The following is a 24,997-nucleotide window of genomic DNA, read 5'->3' as shown; positions in this document are numbered from 1 at the left end:
AATTTTTTTAAATCGTTTTTAGTTTACACTTCATTTTTATCTTCTGTTTCCAGCTTCACTTCGCTTCCACGGAGAAACTGATTGTTGAGTTTTTGGTTTGTTTAAAATGAGCTTTAATCACTTGCATCAGGTTTTCTTATTCTTTTATGTGGCATGGGTAGGATTTGTCATGGGAGCTATTTAATGAGTATCATAATAAAATGAACAATAAAAGGACATATTTGAAGGCAAATAACTCGCAGTCAGTCTCTATAAATAGAGAAGAAAAACACAGACTCACATCGTCACCGTCTGCTCTGAAATCACTGTGAAAATCATTCATATCACAGAGCTGATATAGCTCACAGATATCTTATTCTTTTAGGTTTTTTTCTTGAGTTTCAGTTTCCATCACCCTTGGAAACACGTCAGCTCTCGTGCTTACATTGCACAGCCTGTTTTATCAGATTTGTAGTTTCTCTGTAAGCACTTTGCGATGCTGGTTTTGACATGTCATACAAATAAACTTTAAAACTACTTAAGAAAGGAACTTAAACAGTTTAATGTTTGTTCATATTAAACAGTCCAGAGGTCCAGATGAGTGAGTTAGCTGAGGTGAAGCCTCAGAGCCCAGAACAGTTTGTGTATCAGGCAGTAAGCATGATTATTGCTGCTGCAGAGATTTAACACAGGAGTCTGTGGGGTCTGACTTACTGCTGGAGCCTCCTGTGGACATTAGAGGAACTTCTCTTATTTTATTTTATTTTTTTGTTTCACACATGGTACAGCAGTAATTCATTTCCCATACACAACCTTCCTTTCAATTAAAGTAACGCTGTTTCCATGCATGAAAAGGAACAGGACGAAGAATAAATTCTTAATTCTTCTCTTTGGTTTAGCGTCACACACACAAATAACTCAGAAGTCAGTGAGGATCCAGGTGTGTTTGAAGTGACCGACAGCTCTGTTCAGATCATCTCGTGTTTCCGTCCTTAAAGCTGTGGAGCTCTCCATGTAAACACAATGAATGCAGAAAACTGTATTTTATGGACAAGAAAAACATGCAGGCAGACGTTTGGGTGTCATTTTTAATTACATTCAAGTATAAAATCATCATCTTGGTACATTTCCCTTATTTATCCTTTGATTGCGTTCACTGCAGTAGCAACATGAACCAAAGTTGAGCAAACCCGACTCCCAGCAATAAATTAACTACAATAGTGTACGGCCATTCGTTGTTTGACACTTGGAACAGAAAAAAAAAAGAAACTACAGCATGTCTGATGTTGCTCCTCGTCACCATGGCAACATTACAAAAAGCATTAAGGCTCAAATGTTATGCTGTGTCTGTTTGGCGTCACATCAGTTTAAACCAGAGTGAAACTGTGAATCTGCACTGAGCAGCAGCCCAGAGAGGCTTGACCTCAATAAAGATACCTTCTGTGATTACCCTGTGCACGCTGCAGCCACTAGGTGGCAGTGTTTTCACGTGTTGAGCTACAGTTCACCATCATAAGTGAGAATATATCATGAAGATTTAACTGGTTAAAGGCTACTGCACCATCTAACAGAACATCACAACTGCTTCGACTCATTTTGTGGCACTTTAACTATTTTTAAACAAGAATTTATCATTTAAGTAAACCTGAACCAAAGGATCGATTAAGTTCAGTTCAAGACGGGCAGAGGGGAGTCAGATGAGGAGCAGAAAGATGAACGAGGGCACAGTTTGTTATATTTGTGCTCTTTTAGTTTAATCTTATTTTTAATCCCGATCATTAACATTAAATTTTGAAGTTCATTTGGTTGAGTTAAAATGTGGTTTAAGGAGGTGAACTGCACATGTAGGCATGACCAGTCTACGTACAGTCAGTGGAAAAAGTCTGCATTTCCTTAGATCATATTACTAAGTGCATGTCCTCTTATTATTGGCCATTTCATTTTTTAACGAGTATTTCTAGAGTAAAAGCTGTTAAAAACAATCAGTTTTGGTGATTTTCTTTTAGTGGAAGGACAGATTTTTCGCCCCTATATGCAGGTAAACCCTGGATATCTCCCCATGATTGTTTCTCATGTTTTTGGTAGCACCTCCATCTTCACATTTACCAAAAGTGATTCAAACTAAGTGAAATAGCACCCCCTAGTGGGCAAAAACTGCACAGGGTGCCTTTAAGAGGAAGGGAAAAAAACAGTTCAGTGGATGTTGCATTATGGGATTTGTAGGAACAAGCATTTTCCCCTCTCTTTTTACTGTAGACACCTACCCGTGTGAGCCACCAAATGTTAGAGATACCCAATCACTGAGGCGCCCCTACAAAATATGTTTAACCTTTTAAAACTGCTCAGTGATTGGCTCAGTGATCTGGACGCCATTTTTCCCCTCAGGTGGGTGTGGTTTCCGTGGAGCTCTCCTGTATGTTTCTAACAGATGACCGAGGGCTTTTCACAGAATTTGTTGTCAAGATGGAAGTTGGTCCACCGAAGGAGGACTAACAGCGTGACGCCAACACGAGCAGTGGGATTATTACTCTCTTTGCCTTGAATAGAGTTTATTTACAGACCGAGTGCACAAGAAGAAGAAGTCTGGTTATGAAACTAAACGAGGTATATGAGGCGTGCACACCACCGTCACCACATGCCGTTTGATTTAATTGGATAAATGCTGAGATCAGGAGGAGCGTTTGGTCCCGGCTTCAGAATCTAAATGTCCCACAGCGAGCATCAGTCTGTGGGCCGGTCGTCCCTGGGCGAGTGGAGAGCGAAAAAACTCCAGCTGTGCCCTCGTCATCCGGCCCGGCTCAGATACTGTCGTAGTCCGACTGCCGCCTGCTGGAGTTGGCCATGTGCTCCACCTTAAAGAAGGTTATCGTGCCCAGAAACCCCACCAGGACCAGGATGAGCAGCTGCCAGTGCAACAGCAGGTAGTTACTGTAGTAGAAGGCCAGAGCGGCCATGATGGACTGCACAGGAAATGACAAACACAGGTTAATTCAAAATAAAACTCAGCTGTAAAACAATACACTCTCCTGTTCAGTGTTTGTGTCACCTGGATGAACTTAAAGACTGCAAAGGCGGGGGCGCTGTTGTCGTGGAACATGAAGCCGATGATGCTGAGGAGCTGCGTGTTGAAGCAGCTGTCACCCAGACCGAGCAGGAAGCTGCAGAACAAGGCCACGCCCACGCTGAGGCACACAAATGGAAACGTTAACCCGACAGCATCGTTTAAATACGTTTAGAAAACCAAAGTCTGGACACAGTCAGAGGGCTCGTAACGGAGGCTCAGGGGAAAGAGAACAAGGCTTTTATTGTGAAAAGTCATTTCGATTTCGATTTTAAATGCACACACATTTATTAATAATCATATATATTAAAACCTTTTTATATTTTTTCATCAACATCTCTCCCTTTTCATTAGTTTGATAACGAATTATTTTTTTAAAAGTCAAATTTGTGGTTATGACTCACGCCTCAGCGCCTCACGTGATTTTTCGTTACCTGGGGGTGATGAAGGCCTCCAGATCTGTTCCTTCTTCCGGGGCCAGCGGAGCGTCGCTGGCGATGTTGAGGAAAATCAGGTAGAAGGCGATGATGTGGGTGATGAACCCGAGCAGAACGATGGGGTTCCTCCCAAAGCCGATGCGTTTGTTCAGTATCCCGAACACGCTACCACCTGACGGAGAGACGCGACACTCCTCAGCTCGTCTCGTTCTCGCCCTGCGGCGTTTTCCCTTCAGACGAACGAAGATGACTCACCTAATATCTCGCCCACGCCGATGCAGATCCCAGAGATCCCGATCAAACTCTTCGCATCCTGGCCGAAGCTCATCATGGCGCCGATGCACGTGCCGTACACGCCGCTGTAGAAGGTCAGCTCCAAACCTGACGGAGCCGCAGGCATCGGGTCAGATCGACGGGCTTCAGTATCAGTCGTGTTTAAATGTGCACTGAGCAGCTTTTTGCATTGAATTATTTTCATAACACATCTGATTGTGACTTAAAGGAGACCGTCCTCTCCTCGCCCAGCTCGTCTCCACCCACCTGTGTATCCGATGGAGACGCCCAGCAGCAGCATTTCTTTGGTGATGAACAGCTTACACGCTCTGACTGCAGACAGGACGGCAGAGGTTAACACGCCGCTCGGGACGTTTCAGCTACAGGCGAGAAACCGAGGGTATTTTTTCAGAAACTCACCGAACGCGTCGAGCGCCTGAGAGCAGAGGTGAGAGCATCCCGAGCTGCAGAGAGGAGAGAGAGCGGGAGGTCCGTCATCCTCATCTAAACAGTCACCGTGAAAGTTTCGGCCCCTCAAACCTCTAAAGTTCATATTTATATTCGGGCCCTCCCTCCTGAGCCGCCTCGGTATCCCGGAGACGGAAATGCACAAAAGACCACAAAGGTTGTGTTTACAGTTAAAGGTCGCCTGTCTCATTTCCACAATCCCTCTGAAATAATCATCCTTCCTCCCGTGGACCAGAGAACCACGACACCATCCGGCTTTTAAGGGAAAAAAAAAAAAAAGAGTTTTCCTGAACATTCCCAATCTCCTTCCCATAATACACGGAGCTCTTATTTAAAACGCATCTCAATTTTAATTTTGAACGTACTTGATACTCACACAGCACACTGATCGCCTGAATAATTATTAATGACTGAGAAAAAGTTTCCATTTACTCTCATTTTTCTCATTTTCTTTAAATTATGAATCATTTCACTGTTTAAGATCAAAGCTTCGTGTCTAAGTGAGGTGAAGCCATCCCAGGCCGTGTTTGAACACGCAGCCAATCTGTGTGATTGGACAGTGATGAGCCAATGAGCTTGCAGTTTCACAGTCGGACCCGCCCACTCCACATCACGCCTGTTTGTGTTTTAAACCACAACGACAGCAGTGAAAACGCTCAAAGCTTCCATAGATTTTTCAGTGCAGCCGTAAACACGTGAACGCTCGCCGGGTGGAGCAGGTGAGGCTGATGCAGAGGTGGGGTCTGAATCCACACCGGGGTCATTTCCCGCTAGCATCTACTCGACTCAACTATTGCATTTCACTCATTTTCCATTCCAACTGGGTCATTAAGGCAAAGCTGTGCCCTCATTTCAATGAGACACGAGCAACAATGGAGGACATCGAGGTGAAGGTCCACCTGCTGCTCGCTCTGCAGGATGAAACATGAGAGGCCACGGAGGCGGCGGGCGGCGCGTGCACACACTTCCTTCACTGCTGGATTTTTTTTTCTTTTTTAAAAATGGAGCTTTGATGGCCCCGCTGATGACTCATCTAGTCACGTCCCTCCCTGACCAATCAGTGGTCGAGCAGGCATTATAAAAAAAATCCTGGTACCAGGAAGTCGAAGTAGGTCATAGTGAAAAAGAAAAAAAGAAACAGAGTTACTGCGCATCTTTCCCTGCCGCCTGTTCACCGTTCTGTCACAATAAAGTCTTAAAAAGACCCAAAATTATTTAAAATAAAACTGAATTTTGTTGAAATGCATCATTTCCAGGTCTTTAATAACAAAAAGCAACACGCAGAGACATCTCCATCTTTTCCTGAACTCAGTCACCCAAATGACATCCGTTCCATTCTTGAGCGATGGCCCTGCAGACCTCAGTCTGCATGTTGTAGCTGTTTTCTGTCAGCAGGGGGCAGTGAAGAGGCGCTCTAAGAGCTGATCGTTGAAACAACGAGAGAGTCCCGCTGCAGCGGCGTGTGCAGTCTCTCATGATCTTTGAGAGTTTTTTTTGTTTTTTTGCTCTGTTGTTGCTCCGCGTCCGGTTCCATCCAATCAGCATCTGACCCACGAGGCTGCACACGCCTCTGCGTACACAGACACAGACCATAATGTCACCTGAGTGCTCACCTGGTTGCGGTGTTGTCGCAGGATTCCTCCTGCAGCAGCGGCTCAGTCGCCTCAGCAGAGGAAGAGCATTCAGAATCAGGCTTCCTGATGAGGAAGAAGAGGAAGCAGCCGACCAGGCTTATCACCGTCAGAGAGATGAACACCGTCCGCCGGTCCTTGTCTGAGAGGAACAGCGTGAGTCAGACGCTTTTCATGAGACGACCACACAGGAAGTTAATGCTATAAAAAGCGCCGTGTGAGGCTCAAAGAAAATGGCTGGATTCAGACCTGTGATGTGGACGTGTCCGTGCCAGGCGCAGTAGATGTAGAGGTTTCCAAAGAACAAGCTGCAGAGAGAGAGGACATTTAAAACGGCACAGAAATCATCATGTGACTCAACTTCCCACAGAGCGCCATGAGTTTCAGAATCCACCGTTCACGTGAGCCACTCACGGTGAGAGCTGTTCACGAGCACCACAGTATCATATTCACCAGCATGCTGCACTGAACATGCTCTGCCATAAAGCTCGCCATCGTTACCGTGGTTCCCGTACAGCTGGGTGACCTCTGACCTGTTCATAGTGACAGTAAGGCTTATATCCAATCAGATTTCTTATTACAGGCACAACAGTCGCCCCCGCCTGGCCATCAGGAAGACCACTGTAAACCTACATCCATCTTTTATTTACAGTCTATGGCCTGCTGACGTGGTCATTGAGCAGAATCTGAAACGTTCTGAGGTTTGTATGGCGGTGGTTTGGCTTTTAGACCAAACTGGGGGCAACATGGGGGTCACTGAAGCTTACATCCTGACTATGTGCTGCTGAAGGTTTACCTGAACTGCAGCAGCGCCCAGAATATACCACTGTTTCTCCCAATGGTGCTGTCCGTGGAGTTGATGGTGAGGACGTTCCCCTGAGCTGTCCACAGCACTAGAGTGCACAAATCAAAATGTCAGATATGTGCACAGACCAAGCGTCTTTTCCAAATATCAGGGCTACAGGGATGCTGCTGCTTTACCTGCTGCTGCTATTCCAACCAGCACGGACGCCGTGTAGAAGCTCCAGGTGTACGGGTAGATGAACATGGCGATGTACAGGCTGTGGAAGACGACAGTGCATAAATTAGGAGGTTTGTTTTCTATTGAAGGGGTGGAAGAGAGTGGATGCGAGTGTGCAGGTACCTGTACAAAAGCCCGCTGAAGAACATGGAGAGCTGGGGCCCGATGACCGCCACCACCGACGGGGCGATGAGGTTGGATGCAGAGAAAACGCCATAGATGATGGCCATGCTGCGAGAGGCAGAGCACAGTCAGGCACCTCGCTTTAATTGATGGATTTTTAAAATTTGAAGCCACGCGAAGTGCACAAAACCAAACTTTACAACCACCACACAGAAGAAAAACGAGCGGTTTAGGTTCCTGCTGACGGCCTTGCAGTGCTTTCCACCAATCAGCTGTTTTCAAGGCTGTGCCTCTGCTAACGAAGCCCGCTGCTTCAGTTAGATGCTCTTGAACTCTTTGGTCACAGAACACTGACGAACTCCGGATGATCTGCTTGATCCAGTCATACGGCATCATGGGAAATGTGGTTGTAATCACATGGTTGGTAGTTAACAGCTTCCTTCATTAGCTCTTTTTTTTTTTTGGTGAAAGTTGTTTTTTGAGCCTTCTGCAGACATCTGAACGCTTTTCTGTTTTTTTCTGCTGCTGGCACCGAATTGAAATGAGTATAGATTTAAAAAAACAACAACAACAAAAACAGTGAAATGTCTCCGTTTTAAATGTGACGTCTTTTCACTGCTTAAAATCAGCTTTAAATAATCGACAGTGATTATGGTCTCCTCACTTTCTGGTTTCTGAAAACTCTGACGGTTCAATAAGATTAACCTTAGATTGAATTAACCCCTCAGCGCTTTCTGGCTGAGACTGATTCGATTTGAGAAAGTGCCGCCAGTCGACACTTGTTTACCTCGTGTATCCACTCCCGTGGAACTCGGTGCTGTTGAAGCTCTTGATCACAGTTTGCTGTTAAGATAAAGAAACAATGACTTATAAGATGTAAAGTCTGCGTAACTTTAACAGAAGTGCGGTCAGTGACAAACTTACCTCTATATTGCCACATGTCTGAAAGGCTGTGAACATGAACATAAAGCCGAAACCGAGGATGATGATGTTTAAAAGCTTCTTCCCTTCTGGACTCATTCTGGAGGTTATTTGAACTCCCAGAGGAAGTAAAAACCAAAAACACAAAAAAAATAATCTACTGTTGGTGTGAAGAGCTCATCTGAGAATAGAAACAAAGGAAGTACATGTCAGAATATGTCTGTAAGAAGCTTTAATCAGTCAACAGCAATAAAACTACATTTATATTAAATTAAACACCCATTTTCTGCGACACTGCCTTCAAAGCAGTGTAGTGTGATTGATGTGATGTACGCCGAATTATAAAGAAGACAGTCTGGGGTGAATGACCACAGCTGTGTGCTCTCACTTGTGTGCTACCTGATTTTATATGAAGGAGCGTTTAATTTAGACATTTCTAAACGAGATTCGGTCTGCTGCTCGTTGCTAGAAATGCATAATGCGGAAATGCTCCAGACTATTTCTAATGACAAGAGACTATTTCTAGTTTTTTAAGTGTCACGCTTACAGAGCAGTTGTGCCCGGAAAGTCAGCCGTGATCAGCTCACCAAATCTGCCGACGCTGCTGAGCTAACCTGCCCGCTTTTCTCCTCACTCAGTCGGTCAGCTCTTCGTGGGAACCCCCGCAGCCATTTATTATCACCGTTCGGATCCTAAACCAACTTTAACACCATGTTTCCGCCGTGGAAAGCTGGTTCCCGGAGCTCTTTCACAGCACCGATAAACAGGACTGACCTGAAACTAAAACGAGAGTCATGTGAGTGAAATCAGCTGACAGGCTAACAGGCGCTGCTACAAGGAAACGGCTAATGCACATGCACATGCGCAGAAAGAAACTCACGCAACCCGCGAGCAAGGCGTTTCTCTTGGTTTCCGTTTCCGATTTAATTTTTTTAATCTATCATCTATTATATTTAAACCCTCTGGATTTCCTGTTCTGTAGGGGGAGCTCTCGAGTTCGCCCAGAAGGCGTCTGAGGCGCTGTAGAATAAAATGTTCGCAAAATACTTATATTATTTTTCTCACACACACGCGCGCGCACGCACGCACGAAAAAACTGTATGTTTGCAACGTGGACATCACATTGTCCAGTTTACGACATCCGCCATCTTGATTTGGGGCATGAAGCCAGCAGTAGGTTGTGGCGGTTGAAGGTGTGGCATCATCACACCTACTGCTTTTTCTACACACAGGTAAGCTTCTGCTGTGGGCTAACCGCGCTTCTGGGTTTTTGTTGTTGTTGTTGTTGTTTTTAAATTTTTTAATATAGATCTTTATTCGAAGAAAGAACAAAGTACAAACTCATTAACTTAAAATAAATAGATTATACAGTCATACTTATCAGAGCTTAAACACAAAAGAGACAAGTGTGTGAGTGGGAGCAGAAAACTAGAGGAAAAATAGCAAAAACTGAAGAAGCTTTTGTATCAAGTATGAATGAATGAACTAATATTTAGTTTAGTGAAGTTCTAACTCTGTCTTTAATTAGAAGTATGATAGTGTTAAAACATAATTTCATTAGGGCTTATTAAATTAAAGTTGTGGAATTCCATCATAAAGGTGAGGTAATGAGGTTTTCTGTTTAGAAATTTACATTTATGAAAATTGCCAAAAGGAGAAAATAAGTGAAGAAACCAGACCTTCTTCCACACACAAGATGACTAAAAAAAAGTTATATCCATCAAAGCTAAGCTTTTTTTTTTTTTAATGAAACAGTTTTTAATGACATTGTTATCAGAGTCAGACACTTTGAGCCCAACTTCTCAATAGTTATACTGGCTTTTGTATTCATTAATTTCAGGGTTGTTGATTTTTTTTTTTTAATTTTTGCTCAAATACACAATTTATTATATTAGCTCAAACTATTACAAAAGTAATAAATATACATATAAATGTTGTAACTAATATATATCAAAGAGGACTGTCTCTGGGTTACGTCTGGTGTCAGCGCAGGACTTCAGTAACAGGGCTGCATGTATGTTGTGGGATACTTACAGCCTGTGATTACTGTTATATAAAAGATGTTGATAAACAGTTATAAGAGAGATATCAACACAATTAAAGGTGAACTTTAGCTTTTCTGGAAGCTGGGATAAGAGAAACACACAGCAACAGTTTGAAAACAAATTTTCAACAACATAATTCACTACATAAAAATGTATGTTTGGCGCACGCATCATTTTCAGAGTGATGAGTGGGACAGTATTTAGCAATAGCAATTCATTGTTAAGTGGTAATGTTCTAAACAGAAGAACACTACAACAATAAAGTAAGTCACTTTCCACTAAAAGGGTTGTTAAGTTATCAGAGAGAACAGAACATCGTAGAATGACCCAATAAAAACATCTTGTTTTGTTTCCTCGTGTTTAGTGTAAAGCCTGCAATCACCGCACCGTGGCGCTCGGGAGCGGATTACACTCCGTTTGTTTTCCGCGTGGAAGAAGAAGCTCTAGTCGCTGCTGGCTCGGCGCGGTTCGGAGAAATTTGTGGCGTGCTCTGTGCTTTTGGCGGCAGTAAACTGAGCCAGATCCGCGAGATTCTGCTTAAATCGCTCCGTTCTGAATCTGCGTAGCGTTTCGAGCCGCGCAGGCGCAATCTGTGTTACTTTCCGGACTGTTCTGGGAGCTTCCCGGGCCTCTCGCGCCAGGCAGCATGAGTTACGGCAGGCCTCCACCGGACGTCGACGGCATGACTTCCCTCAAAGTGGACAATCTAACGTACCGGACCTCTCCCGAAGCCCTCCGTCGGGTGTTTGAGAAGTACGGCCGGGTAGGGGACGTCTACATCCCGCGAGACCGCTACACCAAGGAAAGCCGGGGCTTCGCGTTTGTTCGGTTCCACGACAAACGGGACGCCGAAGACGCGATGGACGCCATGGATGGCGCGCTGCTGGACGGGCGGGAGCTGCGGGTCCAGATGGCCCGGTACGGCAGACCCCCCGACTCCCATTACGGCGGAGGACGGCGAGGAGGAGGACCGAGCCGGAGGTACAGCGGACGGCGGAGCAGAAGGTAAGGAGAGGCCGGATCTCTGGTGTGCAGAGCGAGCGTGACTGAATGTGGATCATTTACTTTCCCCACAACACTGTAATTAAGACTCCACCATCTATCAATGATTGCATTTAATTATCCAGAGATTTATGAGTTATTTGATTAAAGTAAAGACCGGAAGTTTTCTTCAGACCAGCTGATTGGAGGCTCGGAGCTAACCAGGAGAACCAGATGGCTCCTGACTGTCAGCTCTGCTCACTTTAGCTCCAGCCCTGCAGCTCATGTTCTCCTCAGTTCAGATCCAGCTGTTTTTTCTTTGACTGTAACTCAACCCACTGAATGTATCCAGCTGTTCCCCCAGCCCGAGACGCAGGAGACGGAGCAGATCCCGCAGCAGGAGCCGCACGCCTTCTCGAAGCCGGTCCCGCTACAGCAGATCCAGGTCCCGGTCCTACTCCAGGTCCAAGTCCCGCTCTCCCAGGACCAAGAAGACCAAGGCGCGCTCTCCTTCCAGGTCTAGGTCCCGGTCCAGATCCAGATCCAGGTCTAGGTCCAGAAGCCGCACCCCTTCCTCCAAGAGAGGGTCCAGGTCGAGATCTAAAAGCCAGCCAAAGTCAGCCGCAGAAAATGGAAATGAAACCTCGTAGAGGTGAGTTTAAACGTTAGCGGCCATTTTATTAGATACACACATTTTTCCCTCAGATGATCAGCAGGATTTTTTTTCCCAGTCTAACAAAAGTCTCTAAACTTTTCAGTTATAGAAGTTGTGTATTTAAAAAACAAAATGTGGAATTCTCTCCTCCCCAAGCTGCGTATCCTGTTTGCTAAGGTGGAGTTTGAGCTGAGCTGAGGCAGAATGAGCAGGTACAAGGTGTGTGGCGAGCTGCAGCAACAGGGTGGAGGCAGTCAGTGTTGGTTTGGTGGTGTTGAGGTATGTGTGTCTGCTGTTCTGACTGCGCACAAAGGAGCGGCGGTTTGTGGTGCTCGAAGGGTTGCATCACTTCCTCTTAGCTCCACCTCATTTGAATTTGTGCACATTAGATAGAGAAGGGTGACTTTACATGAGCTGGCCTCTCCAGGTCCATCTGGTGACTCTTGCTCTTATTTTGAAAGTTCGTGTGCTCATCCACACATTCGGGTCTCGCTGGAGAGTCAGATGTTTGTACTCGACGGTGCGCACGCCCGCGCCCTCTGCAGTAGTATTCATGTTTTACTCCTGCGCAGATACTTCAAACACTGAGCTGTGCAGGCGATGCATGCTTGTGCTTGCAAAATGAACTGCGCCTCACTTGTGACCTGAACTTCACGCTCGTTAACCCGTCCATCCTCTCCTGTTGCTGGCAGTCTTCATCGTCCTCTGCAGACTCAAAGAGCGCGATGGTTTTCCAGCTGCTGCAGGTTTTGTTTGAGCAGAAGAAGAATTAGCAGCAGCTGTGGTCTGAGGCGGTGCCATTGAAGTTTGCAGAGCTCGAGATAGCGACCTGAGCAGGACGTCCTGCAGGGAAGTAAAATGAGATGTGAAGCAGCAGAGCCAGCTGGTTCCAGCTGCCTGCAAGAAGGAGTAAAACCAGCTGCTGTGGTCCAAACCAGTCCAGAACATTCAGAGCTCATGCAGCTGAGCAACAACGACAGCGAGCTGGTCCACAAGCAGCTGCCGAACTTTCAAAATAAGAGCAAGGGCTTCCTCCACATGTGTGTTGTGTTTTTCTCAGATGGGCATAAAGTAGCTAACTGTGTGATCACAGCCAGAGAGAAATGAGAGTTCGGTTAACAGCGATCACGATCTCTGCTCCAGTGATCTGAGCTTCACGTGTAAATTTGCACGTTTCTGATCATCCTCGTATAAAACGCTTCTTTCTGTGTCAGCTGCTACTTTAACTTTTATTCCTGACGTTTGTTTGATTCACAGTTTCGGTTAAAGACGTGTGACCTCCCGGACCGGCTCCCACGCAAGCACCAGAGTCCAGCTGTGAAAGGTTATTTTGTCTTCCGTGCTTTGGTTCATTTCCTTTTTTTTGCTGATTTATTGTGATTTTGTTTCCTTTTCATGTCCCGATTACGGTTTAAATGGTGTTTTCAGACCTGGATTTAAAGATGAAATGTTCCACTGCTTTCATGTTATCATCTCCTCTCTGGCCTGCATCACAAAGGTGTCAGAACTGCAACACAGTCACATGTGTGAACTGATGAATTGTGTACCATTGTTGCTGAGAAAACTCTGATGGGTGAATCGCCTCAGTTTCTAATATTACTAAACCTTCTATAATAATACGTCTGATGCTTTTAGTTGAGTTTGGACACAAAGGTCTGTCCTTTGTGTCCAAACTGTCCTTTATGATGACAGAAAACCTCATTTAAGCTTGAAATCAGCTGTAATCTCCCTTTGTGATACAGGCCCACAAAATAATGCTTAAAGGATAATTTATGTGTAGATCTTCTTGGGGGTGGGGCTACAGGAAAGTGTTTATACCTGAGCAAACACTGAGCTCCCTGCAGGTCCAGATTTAAACCCAGAGCTGCTGTCAGAGCCACCTGAATCTGAATTCACTGTTAACACCAAAGACTCACAAAACTAAGCAGGTTAAAGTGTCTGTGAGTTAAAAGTCCAGTTTTTGTGAACGGAGCCTGGTGTAGTGTGGAAGGACGGCGTCCATTTCCACGACGAGCGCAGCGTGTTTCACTTCCTGATGCAATTCCAGAGATGGCTGTGTTCACAGCTGTGTGTGGACTTAGTCTGCGTGGGGGTGTGGCCTGCTGTCACACGCAGCAGGTGACACCTCAGCTGAGCTCACCTTAAAGAAATACAGTGATTTAAATCAGCAGAAGAAGAAGTCTTTACTGCGTTTCCTGGAAGCTGCAGCAGCTCTTGAGCGACACACAAACGACTTTTTTAAAATTACTTATTGTTTTCTTTATTTTAACCTTTGTGTGCATCACTTTGTGACTGCCCGTCTGCGAAAGGCGCTTAATAAATAAACTTTACCTTATCAACAAAATCAACATTTATATTGATTAGACGGCTCTAATGAAAATACGAGTCGCACACGAGTCGTTTAAGTGTTCGAAAGGAAAGAACGGATCAGCTTCTTCAGAAGCTGCAGGGAAGCTCAGGCCGTCCAGCGCTGCTCCTTAAATCCCCAAATCTCTGAAAAACTGAAGCAAGCCAGAATTATACTTTAAGCATCCATTTGTTTTCTGTCTCCATCTGCTTTTCTCGTCTGATAAAGTGACATGAAACACTTTCCCCTGTAGAACTGTAGCTTTTTATTTCCAGTGTGTTTATTTAGCTTTTTCATTGAATTTCTGCATTTAAAAAAACACAAACTAGACATTTGTGCAGCTCAGTGTTTGTCAGGTTATTCCAACCTTTTCAGGACACACACTGACTCCTTTGTTCTTTTTCTAATGCTAACCCTGCTCGTGTGTTTCTTTGTGCACTAGGCGCAGTTGTGTAGCAGTTGAGTTTTGCTGGTTAGCTGTTAAGGTGGCGTGTTGCGCCGACGTGTTCTCCTGATTGGTCCTGTGACCGCGGCGCTAACGACTGCTTCAGTCTCGGCTTCTGTACAAAGACACGGTTTTTCTCTTGTACACAAATGTGACTTTCAATAAAGATTTGATGTTTTGTGTATAAAGTTGTCGTCTCGTCATTCGGCTGTGCGTGTGGTGATGTCACGCAGGAGGAATCCTCACTGTCAAAGTTATGGATGTGAATTCCTGCACAGCAAAGATGAAGACTTGGATAAAAACTATTGTAAGTGTGGGATTATGTCCCAGCATCTTCACAGCAGTTGGGAAATTCCAGAGTTGTAGCAGCTGGAACATGAAATCCGGCCTGTGACTAAATCTCTTAAATAGATTACTAATGAAGGGATAGGTAAGCCTAAATGTTTTTCTTTTCAACATGAGTAATGCACTAACACGGCTGTTGATGGATTCATTTACATCATCGTAAATTGTTCAAATAGGATCAGTCCGGTGGTAAATGACCACCTCCGGTGCGATTGTTCAGCAGGACGCTGGTAGAAACTACTGTTGGCTGAAGGCAAGTTTATTTGTATATCACAATTCAACAACAAGGTGATTCAAAGTGCTTTACAGAGACATTAGAAACAAAAACAAATAAAAAGCATGATTTAAAATTGATTAAAACAAACTGTGGGAGCACGGTGGTTAGCACTGTTGCCGCACAGCAAGTTCAATTCCACCATCAGGTCTTTCTGTGTGGAGTTTGCATGTTCTCCCCGTGTTTGCGTGGGTTCCCTCCGGGTACTCTGGCTTCCTCCCACCGTCCAAAGACATGTAGCTTGTGGGGATAGGTTCATTGGTTAATTGGATAATCCAAATTGTCACTAGGTGTGAATGTGCGAGTGAATGTGAGTGTGAATGGTTGTCTGTCTCTGTGTGTTGGCCCTGCGACAGACTGGCGACCTGTCCAGGGTGTACCCCGCCTCTCGCCCTATAACAGCTGGGATAGGCTCCAGCGCCCCCCACGACCCTGGAAAGGATAAGCGGAAGCGAATGGATAAAACAAACTAACTAATTAACAAACAAACAAACAAACAAACAAACAAACAAAACAGTATATAAAATCAAAACAGATAAAATCAGTAGTTAAAATGTAAGTTTTGAAATTTAAGCTTAAGTGCGGATTTGGTGCTTTATTCAAATGCAGCTGAGAACAGGTGAGTCTTCAACCTGGATTTAAATAAACTGAGTGTTTCAGCTGATCTGAGGCTTTCTGGGAGTTTGTTCCAGATATAAGGAGCATAAAAGCTGAATGCAGCTTCTCCGTGTCTGGTTCTGACTCTGGGAACTGATAAAAGACCGGATCCAGATGACCTGAGGGATCTGCAAGGTTCATACTGGGTCAGGAGGTCATATGCAGGAGAAAGGAGAATATGCAGAAGAGGAAAATGAATGAGGGGCACAGTAGGCCAATCCTCACCTCCTGTTCACCTGTTCACAGGTGACTGAGCCACAGGTTGGCTCTGATGTGTCAGCTGAGTGAGTGTTAGATCAAAGCACTATAGGACAGTGTGTGATGGAGACGTGGTCGTTTGAGGACTCAAACTGAGTAGAAATGTGCTCTCAATACCAGTAAATGTACATTTACAGAGGAAGGGGAGCGGGGGGGGGGGGGGGGGGGGATGGCATGTTAGAAGGCAGTGTGGAGGTGAGAGCAGGAATGTAGGAAATACGAGCAGTAAAGGAAGATGCTGGCTGAGAAATGTCTGCAGGGACGTGTCAGGCGGAGGCCTCTGCAGAGAGGTCGTGTGCACAGCAATGAGCGAGTCACATCATGAGTGCACAGCCTCTTCATGGTCACCACCTCTCATGCTTAGACGTGTTTGGGATGCAGAAACGTCAACGACGTCAACAAACACGGAGATCTCACTCTGCACCTCTGACCTGCAGCCTTCAAACTGCTTCGGTTTGTGGTGTCACGTCTCCTCATGTGGTCTTTGTGTTTATTAAAATGGCAAAACCAGCCCATCCATCCACTTCCGCTTATCCTTTTCAGGGTCATGGGGGGCGCAGGAGCCTATCCCAGCTGTCATAGGGCGAGAGGCGGGGTACACCCTGGACAGGTCGCCAGTCTGTCGCAGGGCCAACACACAGGGACAGACAACCGTTCACTCGCACATTCACACCTAGTGGCCATTTGGATTATCCAATGAACCTATCCCCACAAGCTGCATGTCTTTGGACGGTGGGAGGAAGCCGGAGGGAACCCACACAAACACGGGGAGAACATGCAAACTCCACAAAAACCAAAAGCAGCTCTTCTCGTGGAAAGGTGGTGATGTCTCTGGCAGTTATTTTAGCTTCGTATGCAAATCAAAGACATTTTTACTATCACTGGGGCATAAAGCCTAAATTACAGATTTATAATTCATATATTATTATTATTTGACTCCTGTTGAATTTAAACGTGCTCAAAAATGTTACGCTGCTGAAAAAACATATTTACCTCCATCTTTACTGTGATAAAGAGGACACGTCGGCCACCACGGTGAAGTTTTATGTTTGTATTGATTAAACGTGCTTGTTTTGTTTGTACATGTTATATATTGTGCGTGTTGTCTGGTCGGCTGGGTGACAGACTTTCTGACTAATGGGTCACAATGTGTGAGGGTGAATCATGTATTTTCTGATGTGCTCTCCTCTACTGGATCACCCCAGGGTTGCTGCCTCTCTCCCCTTCTGTTCATTCTGTACACAAATGAGTGTCGCAGCAGTTTTACGAACAGACACATCCTGAAGTTTGCTGACGACACAGTGATCGTCAGTCTTCTAGTGGGGGACGAGTCAGGCCATGGACAGGTTGTAGATGATTTTGTGAATTGGTGTGATGAGTCCTTCCTTTCACTTAATGTGTCTAAAACTAAAGACATGATTATTGATTTTAGGAAGTCCTCTTATAGCTCATCACCCACTATCATTAAAACTGCCGATATTGGGATCGTTGACAGTTATAAATATCTGTCTGTGGTACTCGACCATAAACTGTGTTTTGAATCTCATGCTGATGCCACTACTAAAAAAGTTCAACAAAGACGGTTCTTTTTAAGGAAAATGAGATCTTTTAATGTCTCATCTGAGATGTTGTCTTTGTTTTATAGAAGTTTTATTGAATCTGTGATGTGTTTTTGTATCGCTGCCTGGTTTGGTAACCTGACGGTGAAGAATAAGAATCGGTTGGGACTTCTGGTAAAAACTGCTAGCAAAATTTCAGGGCGCTGGCAAGATGGACTTTTGGCCATTTACAATAGAAATGTGCTTAGAAAGACTCATTCTATTATTAACTGTGTGAACCATCCACTTCACAGTGAGTTTGAGTTGTTGCCTTCCGGCTGCTGTTTTAGAGTTCCTGTGAGGACTAAAAGACTCCAGGTCTCTTTTATCCCTACTGCGTCTTGTCTCTTTAATGGCAAATAATTGTCCTAGGATTTTCTATTATTATTATTGTTAATATTATTTTATAGTATTATTCTGTTTTTTTTATCCTGCTGCTAAACTAATTTCCCCTTGTGGGACAATAAAGAAATTGAAGTGAATTGTGCTGTTTTTGTATTTTATGGGATAATGTTGGGAAAGTGCCTGAATTTGCTAACATGTGACTCCACAGTGATATAAACTTAACCAATCAGCTGTTTGGCTTCTCTCACCACGGTGCTTCAGCATGAAGGGTGAAATGTTCTGCTTCTGGGTTTCTTGGCACAACAAACATCACACAGAAAAAGGGAAGAATGAAGATGGAGAAAAACAGCCTCCACAACAGGAATCTGAAGCTGATCCATCCACTGAGCTTCAGCAGGAAACACAGGCTGAAACTGTTGTAGGAAATCTGTAGGAAGACATTAAACAGTCTGTGAGAGAGGAGGGATCAGCAAAGATGCCTGAAAGTTAATGAACAAGGACTAGAAAAGACTCTGAGCTCTTAAAGATGACGCCCATGAAGGCGGGTTACTAACTTTTAGATATCTTCTCCTTTTTGGCTTTGTAAAAAATAACATTTGAATTTCAGTGCAGTTTAAGTAAAACAAGAGAAAAAGTATGGAAGGAGGGTCAAAGTATTACATTCACAAATTCACAAACTTGAATAGCTGAGAATCCAATGAACCTCGAACAGAGAACATTCAGAGTGCTGCTTTCTTCTCAATAAACACAATCTGCGCATTAAGAATGACTTGATCGGCTCATCCACAGTACAGGAAGCAGCTGTGGTGTAACGAGGTCTATCAACCCTGCAAAGTGAAGCCATGAAGTCCAAAAAAGTTTACAATTTAAATGCCACCAATTTACGTAATTTCCTTGGGGATTAATAAAATCTTCTGATTCTGATTCAATGAAACAATCCAGCACAATCACCTGCTGACTCATTCATCGTCAGTAAAAGAATGTACTCAGTAAGTTTGATTGTGAAGCAGTTTTTTTTATAAGGTCTTAAAGGTGTTTTGTTTCAGTGGGGGCGTGTCTGATCATGTGACTCGTAGATAAGAAGTCACAAGATTTCATCAGCACTTTAACCTGATCAGTGTCTGAACGGTGAACAGAGAGACTGTGGAAACAAACATGTATGATTATGGTTTAATTGTTTATTTAGTTTATTATTTACCTTTCACCGGAAGTTCCACTCATTAAAAAGACGATGTCATGTGAAATGACCCAAGTGCAACATACAGAACGCAGGAGGAACTTAAAACATGCATTTGATAAAAGTCAGGATCAAACAGGACCAGAGCACAGGAGGAGACAGAAATGCGCCGGGACACTGTGAGGAGGGAGACACAGTAGTCAGATTTATCCAGTCATACAGAAAAAGACAACAATGGACGGAGTGAAAGAAACAACATATACGAATGTTACAACCAACCAAACAGACCGAGCTGATGTAGGTTTTGTTTAAGTTCACTTCCCACCCCTGTGTCGAGTAGATTTCCCAGCTCTTAGATCAGTTAAGTGCACCTTATGTTATCCTTTATTTATTTATTTTATTTTTAAATGAACAAATTATAATCAGAATTTTAATGAATGAACGATAAAGACACTAAAACTTGAAATAATCTAAGAAATGTAATTCTATTTATTAACTATGACAACAAGATACAAAACAAAGGAAAAACATTTCTGATTAAATGAAATCGACAAAGTCACAACAAATATGAGAGAAATATTAAAGTTTTTAGAACTCAAAACTGTAAAAAATCATTTTATTTATTAAGCTAAACTGAAAAAAGAGACTGGCCATCTCTTGGATTTATATAAGCACCTTGGGTGTATTCAACACAACTGCCTCATGTTTTAAAGTTAAGTGAGTTAATTTAACTCAATTGTTTAAGTTGCTGCCAAAGCAAAACATCTGTGTACAACCAATGTCCACTTTTGAATTATATATATTTGTGTGTGTGTCTGTGTCTATACGTTTTTAAATATAATTATATGTTTATTTGTAATTTTCCAGTTGCCAACTTGACTCAAGTCTAACGACATGACGTCACCCTTCCGGTAAAGTTGAGAAAGAGTTCTGGGCGTGGCTGCCTGCGACGTGCCGCTCTTACGTCAAAGACGTGCTGACGCCAGTTTCGGGGCGGAGCTATAAAGACTTGTTTTCCAGCACTGCCAACCTTACGCGATCTCCATTTTGTGAAAGCTGCCGAGGCCGAGTCGTGTGTCGTCCCCAAGAACCCCAGAAGACACGAACAAAAGAGTCTAAAGCAGCCGACGGACCGCTAGCTGACCAAGTTATTATCCGAAAGGAAAGCAAATCTTATCGTATGTCCGCTATCCAGAACCTCCAAACTTTTGGTGAGTGGTTTTTGATCGAAGAGAGCAGTCGCAGAGGGTGGGGGAAGGGCGAGCGCTAACGGGGCTAACGTCCAGCTTCAGCTTGGGGCCGAGGCTTATTTCCTGTGGCGTAGTTTCATTTACTTGCTTTTTACGTAACTAATTCGATCAAAATAAAGCGTGAAACTGGAGAAAATAAATGGGAAATGTCTGCCCGGATGTGTTAACTTTGTGGAAAAACGCTGTTTAGCGGCCTTGCTAACGTCAAAACGGCCGCCATTAGGCCCAAAAGCCGCTTCGAGCTACATATTTGTTTTCTTACAAACCTTTGCCGCCTTTTTTCTTCTTGAGTTTATTTACTGTGGCGTTCAAATATCGGCTAAATGTCTCGGGTGTGATATACCGCGGGCTCGGTGGTGCCGCTGAAGTCACCCTGCCATGACTCTGCTGTTATTTGGCAATGGTTAAAAGCTTGCTAACCTGCTGCATCTGTGCAGCTCTTCATTTGAAATATGACCCCCCAGTGGTAAACACGGGCAGGATTTGGCAGCAGGACAGCCAATCTGTATGTAAATCAGTGAGACATTATTGTCAGACAAGCCGGGTGAGCTGCCAGCCTTATGTGCTCATAATTCCATTGTGTTCTGCTGTTTCCAGACCCCTTTGCTGATGCAACTAAGGGTGATGACCGCCTCCCAGCCGGGACAGAGGACTACATCCACATAAGAATCCAACAGCGGAACGGGAGGAAGACCCTCACCACTGTCCAGGGCATCTCTGCCGACTATGACAAGAAGAAGCTAGTCAAGGCCTTCAAGAAGGTACAGCCACAGCGCTGCTTTGTTCTGAGTTTGGAGGTGGTTCTGGTTGTTGCTGCTGCAGCGTTTTTGCTGATTGACGTGTTTTTGTCTCCACAGAAATTTGCCTGCAATGGGACAGTGATTGAGCACCCAGAGTATGGTGAAGTGATCCAGCTGCAGGGAGACCAGCGCAAGAATATCTGCCAGTTCCTCATTGAGGTAGGTGTTCGTCCAGATGTTGCCCCTGATGTTTGTTTTCAAAGTTTCCGAGTGTAATTGGATCCCTTTGTTTGTCTTCTGTAGATCGACTTGGCCAAGGAGGAGCAGCTCAAAGTCCACGGCTTCTAGGAGCTGCTCTCGACCCACCCCCCCTCTCCTCAAAGGCCATTAAACTCCCCACCCCGCTACATCTCTACCCCCTCCTATGTGCTGCTGTTGCTCTTCCTCCCCCCTCCCCTCTTTGCAATCCCACCAGCTCCTGTTAGCTAACACGTGAATTACCTCTGAAACAAACATGGGACTCTGTAACACCACCGCCCCCCTACAACACCAGGGGGCAGGCTCGCTCTCACAAAGACACACCACTGCAGCTCCACACAACATCAGGGATGAGTGGTGATGACCCTCCCACACACTTCCACCTCCTCGTCCCTTTTGTTTATTTCCTTTTAAATTTTTTCTTTTAGGTCTCGTGCCACAGTACGGAGGCACAGTCTCATGTAACGTTTTTGTTTTGTACTCTTAAGGTGTTTCAATAAAACGATGAGTCTCCATATTTTGGAGTCGAGTGGTGTCATGGGGAACGGGGTGGGGGCTGGGTGTGCAGGAGGGTCCCAGTGTTTGCAGGTCGGAGGAGGTGCTGAGGATGTCTGTTAAAAGCAGAAAGGGGTTTCTGTAGTTGGCCAGCTCCAGATCTTTACCTCCTCTCGTGCTGCCTCATAAGTTGCCATTGTTTACATCCATCTGAGTGGAGAGCATTTAAGTGACCATCTTCACCACCATCCAGCAGATTTGGGCTTCTTGTTGGGTGCGTTTTCTTCTCTTTGCCAATCCAAGTATCACACTTTGACCGACGCGAGGCCTGTAAGGAAGGTGGAGTCTGTTCACTGTGATCAGATGGCAAAGTTACACCAGGGTGGGAAATTTAGTCAAAGCTGGTTTCATTTCTTTTGGGGTTCATTAGTGAGGGTTTCCTGCTCTGGTCCTCAACCAGCTTTCTGGTTCAGCCCCACAGCAAATTTGGTACTGAGCCTGTGGTTTATGGACACTTGAATCTATTAATTTCCTGCAATGCAATAATTTATAAACAAGTTCAGATGTAGTGATGCTGAAATAACAATGGTTTAAAACGAACACAAAGCCATGGCCAGGTCGCACTGTGCTACTGTGATGGAGTGTTTTGCAAGTTCCACATTTGGTTCAATAAAATTTCTGCAGTTGATAAGCCTGTCATGTGTGGGTGCTTTTACTACAGTTTGCAGCAGATTTGAGCTCCGAGGTGGCGAACACAAATCTGTGGACATGTTTAATGTGTAAAATACTAAAGATATGCTGCTTCGCTGCTTTATTTCTGTAACTGCACAGCTGCTTAAAGTAGACTCGTCTATTCCCCAAACTTATCCATACTGAGTCGACAATGTTGCTGTTTTGCTCCATACTGACACCTGCTGGACCTTAAACATCATTGCAGGCTCACAGACACTGATTCAATGACCTAGTCATACTTTTACACGCTGTAAGGTACTTTCCATGGAATCATTTTATATCTTTTACATTTCAAATATTGTAGACATCTTAAAATATGTTGCGAATGACATTAAGTGAAAATTAGAATGAAAGTATTGTAAATGTAATATTACCCATTTAAATGTAATTGACTCAGAGTTTATTATAAATTTCTATTCAGAAAAATAAGTTTATCCAATGTTTTTGCATTCAGCCTATTGCATTTTTTGACACCATTTCCTCAGCTTTGGAAAACACGCTCACAGGCACAGATGAAGCTGGGGTACAAAAACTGTAAAGCCAGGTGGGAAAGGTTCGGATGAGATGTCTTCCTATTCCCTCAGTACGTCAAAGATCCTCTGATCTTGGAATGTTTCTCTCCACTAAGTAGCGCTGGACCTCAGTGATGGAGTCTGCTGTTGCATTGTTGGGTTGCTGCCAACTTCTCCATCGAGCCGCTGCCACACGTTTTCTGAAATAATAAAAATGCATGGCTGTTTTAGTTTTTGTCATCTATCCCAAATTAACATTAGCTTTGAACAACAGCAGCGGGGGAGGAGTTATCTGTCTCTGTGCCGCTCACCTGTTTAAGCTGCTTCATCTCCAGATTAATGATCTGTGACGGCTGTGAGCGTAAAACCCTTCATCCCAATTCAATTTTAATAAGTAAATGACAGCGTTAAATATTAAAGAAACTGAGAGTAAAATAAACTTCTTGCTGTGTCACGTGGACGCCCAGGTGCTCCAGCTCTTCCAACAGATCCACGTCCTGTCGCAGGTCGTCCTCTTCCTTCTGAAGTCAGTCATCTCTCTGTCAGCTGTAGCAGTAGAGATGATTCCTCCTCACTCTTCTTCTTCTCCTTCCATCTGCTCCCTTTAGAGGTCACCACAGCAGATCATCTGCCTCCACCTCCTCCTATCCCAGCATCCTCCTCTGTCACATCGACCCTCTGCATGTCCTCCTTCACTACACTCTCAGGTCTTCCTCTTCTCCTCCTGCCTGGCAGTTCCATCTTCATCATCCCCCCTCCTTCCTCTGCACATGCTCAGACCATCTCAGCCTCTCTGACTCCATCATGCTCACTCACTCCTGACACTTGTCTCGACTCTCAATCTACAACTACAGGCTGAAGTCTTTCAGGTGTGTAAAACAGGCAGGTGTCACAATTCCTCTGATGGTGTAAAATTAACGAAAGGTCTGCGGCTGCTCCACACCGCTCCAGAGAATCATCCACTAGTGCTCCGTACTCCTCCAGCTGCTCATCACCGATGCATCCAACCATATAGTCAGAGTTTAAGCTGCATCTCTGCGGTTCATAAAAGAAGCCGGCACGGCGACACCGAGATCCAAAACTACGCTTCTCTTGCAGTCGTGACACACGAGGCTGCAGCTGTCAGCAGCTGTCAGCAGCTGTTTGTTGGTCAGTCACTGCTCTTAGTTTATCCACAGGAAACACGTTTATGTTTGCAGGTCTCACTCTGCACATGCATGTATCTGCCAGCAGGGGGTGCTAAAAGATCTGTTTTCTCACTGCACATAGTGTGTGTCATTTCCCTGAGGTCCACAGGACGAGCAGTCTTTCAGCTTTTTAATTTCCCCCAACATTTAGTAACATTTTCACATTTTTAGTAACATTTTCACAATAATCAAATAAAGTGTTATAACAAGCACAAAATCAGACCTGCTCTTTATTTCTTTATGTTAGGTGTCGTGATGATGTTGTGATAAGTGTAATTTGAATCTTCTTTCTCTTCTCTCCTTTGGTCACCTTTTGAGACGGTATGCTTCTGAGTTTTATTTATTTACTATAAATAATAAATAATGTTCAGCTGTAATGATGTAATACGTTAGCACTGCTGCCTGGGTTTGAATCCCCCATCTGGCTGGAGCCTTTCTCTATAAACCTCCATGACATTTACACTAGGATAAAGAAATAATAATATTATGAAGTGGTTACTGAAATCACGATAATGAGAAGAAGAATCAGAGAAAGAGCTTGCATCCATGTGCTAATGAGAACATCGTTGTAACCAGGTGAGCAACACGGCGAGCGCTTGGTGTGTGTGCTGCTGACAAAGACAGTTCAGGTCAAACTCCAGCTCTCATTTCAAATCCACAAACATGTTAAATGATTCTACTTTTTTCATCTCAACAAAGAAAAAACAACAAAAACAAAGATTATTTGAATTTCTTTTATACTTCAAATCAGTCCAAGTCCATGAAGAGATCAAATTATTGGT

The 24,997-nt window shown here is 44.3% G+C and overlaps 3 protein-coding genes across 5 annotated transcripts; 2 read left to right on the top strand and 1 right to left on the bottom strand.

Moving 5' to 3' along the window:
• Positions 1 to 1,049: 1,049 nt before the first annotated feature.
• On the bottom strand, positions 1,050 to 8,767 carry mfsd11 (major facilitator superfamily domain containing 11). 2 transcript variants are annotated; one of them, XM_035914129.2, is made up of 14 exons: positions 8,462 to 8,767; positions 7,918 to 8,095; positions 7,781 to 7,836; positions 6,994 to 7,101; positions 6,831 to 6,910; positions 6,646 to 6,742; positions 6,099 to 6,157; positions 5,832 to 5,991; positions 4,171 to 4,214; positions 4,018 to 4,083; positions 3,733 to 3,858; positions 3,475 to 3,649; positions 3,026 to 3,161; positions 1,050 to 2,939 (listed from the first exon to the last, which is right to left on the bottom strand). In XM_035914129.2, the coding sequence occupies exons 2-14, from the start codon at positions 8,011 to 8,013 to the stop codon at positions 2,778 to 2,780; spliced, it is 1,365 nt and encodes a 454-aa protein (XP_035770022.2). In that variant the 5' UTR covers positions 8,014 to 8,095; positions 8,462 to 8,767; the 3' UTR covers positions 1,050 to 2,777. The 2 variants fall into 2 exon arrangements, with proteins under 2 accessions (XP_035770022.2, XP_006805343.2); XM_006805280.3 differs by having other exon boundaries at positions 8,502 to 8,767.
• A 1,611-nt stretch (positions 8,768 to 10,378) lies between these two features.
• srsf2b (serine and arginine rich splicing factor 2b) lies at positions 10,379 to 14,575 on the top strand. 2 transcript variants are annotated; one of them, XM_006805285.3, is made up of 3 exons: positions 10,379 to 10,964; positions 11,305 to 11,592; positions 12,853 to 14,575. In XM_006805285.3, the coding sequence occupies exons 1-2, from the start codon at positions 10,606 to 10,608 to the stop codon at positions 11,588 to 11,590; spliced, it is 645 nt and encodes a 214-aa protein (XP_006805348.1). In that variant the 5' UTR covers positions 10,379 to 10,605; the 3' UTR covers positions 11,591 to 11,592; positions 12,853 to 14,575. The 2 variants fall into 2 exon arrangements, with proteins under 2 accessions (XP_006805348.1, XP_006805346.1); XM_006805283.3 differs by having other exon boundaries at positions 11,293 to 11,592.
• A 5,484-nt stretch (positions 14,576 to 20,059) lies between these two features.
• eif1 (eukaryotic translation initiation factor 1) lies at positions 20,060 to 22,475 on the top strand. The gene is made up of 4 exons (XM_006805286.3): positions 20,060 to 20,252; positions 20,889 to 21,052; positions 21,149 to 21,250; positions 21,335 to 22,475. Exons 1-4 carry the CDS (start codon positions 20,222 to 20,224, stop codon positions 21,377 to 21,379), a joined length of 342 nt encoding a protein of 113 aa, XP_006805349.1. The 5' UTR covers positions 20,060 to 20,221; the 3' UTR covers positions 21,380 to 22,475.
• The last annotated feature ends 2,522 nt before the right edge of the window (positions 22,476 to 24,997 follow it).

This window comes from Neolamprologus brichardi, chromosome 4 (genome assembly GCF_056152115.1).
Source record: "Neolamprologus brichardi isolate AB-2024 chromosome 4, ASM5615211v1, whole genome shotgun sequence".
Classification (NCBI taxonomy): Eukaryota; Metazoa; Chordata; class Actinopteri; order Cichliformes; family Cichlidae; genus Neolamprologus; species Neolamprologus brichardi.
This window is presented reverse-complemented; position numbering and strand designations above follow the sequence as displayed.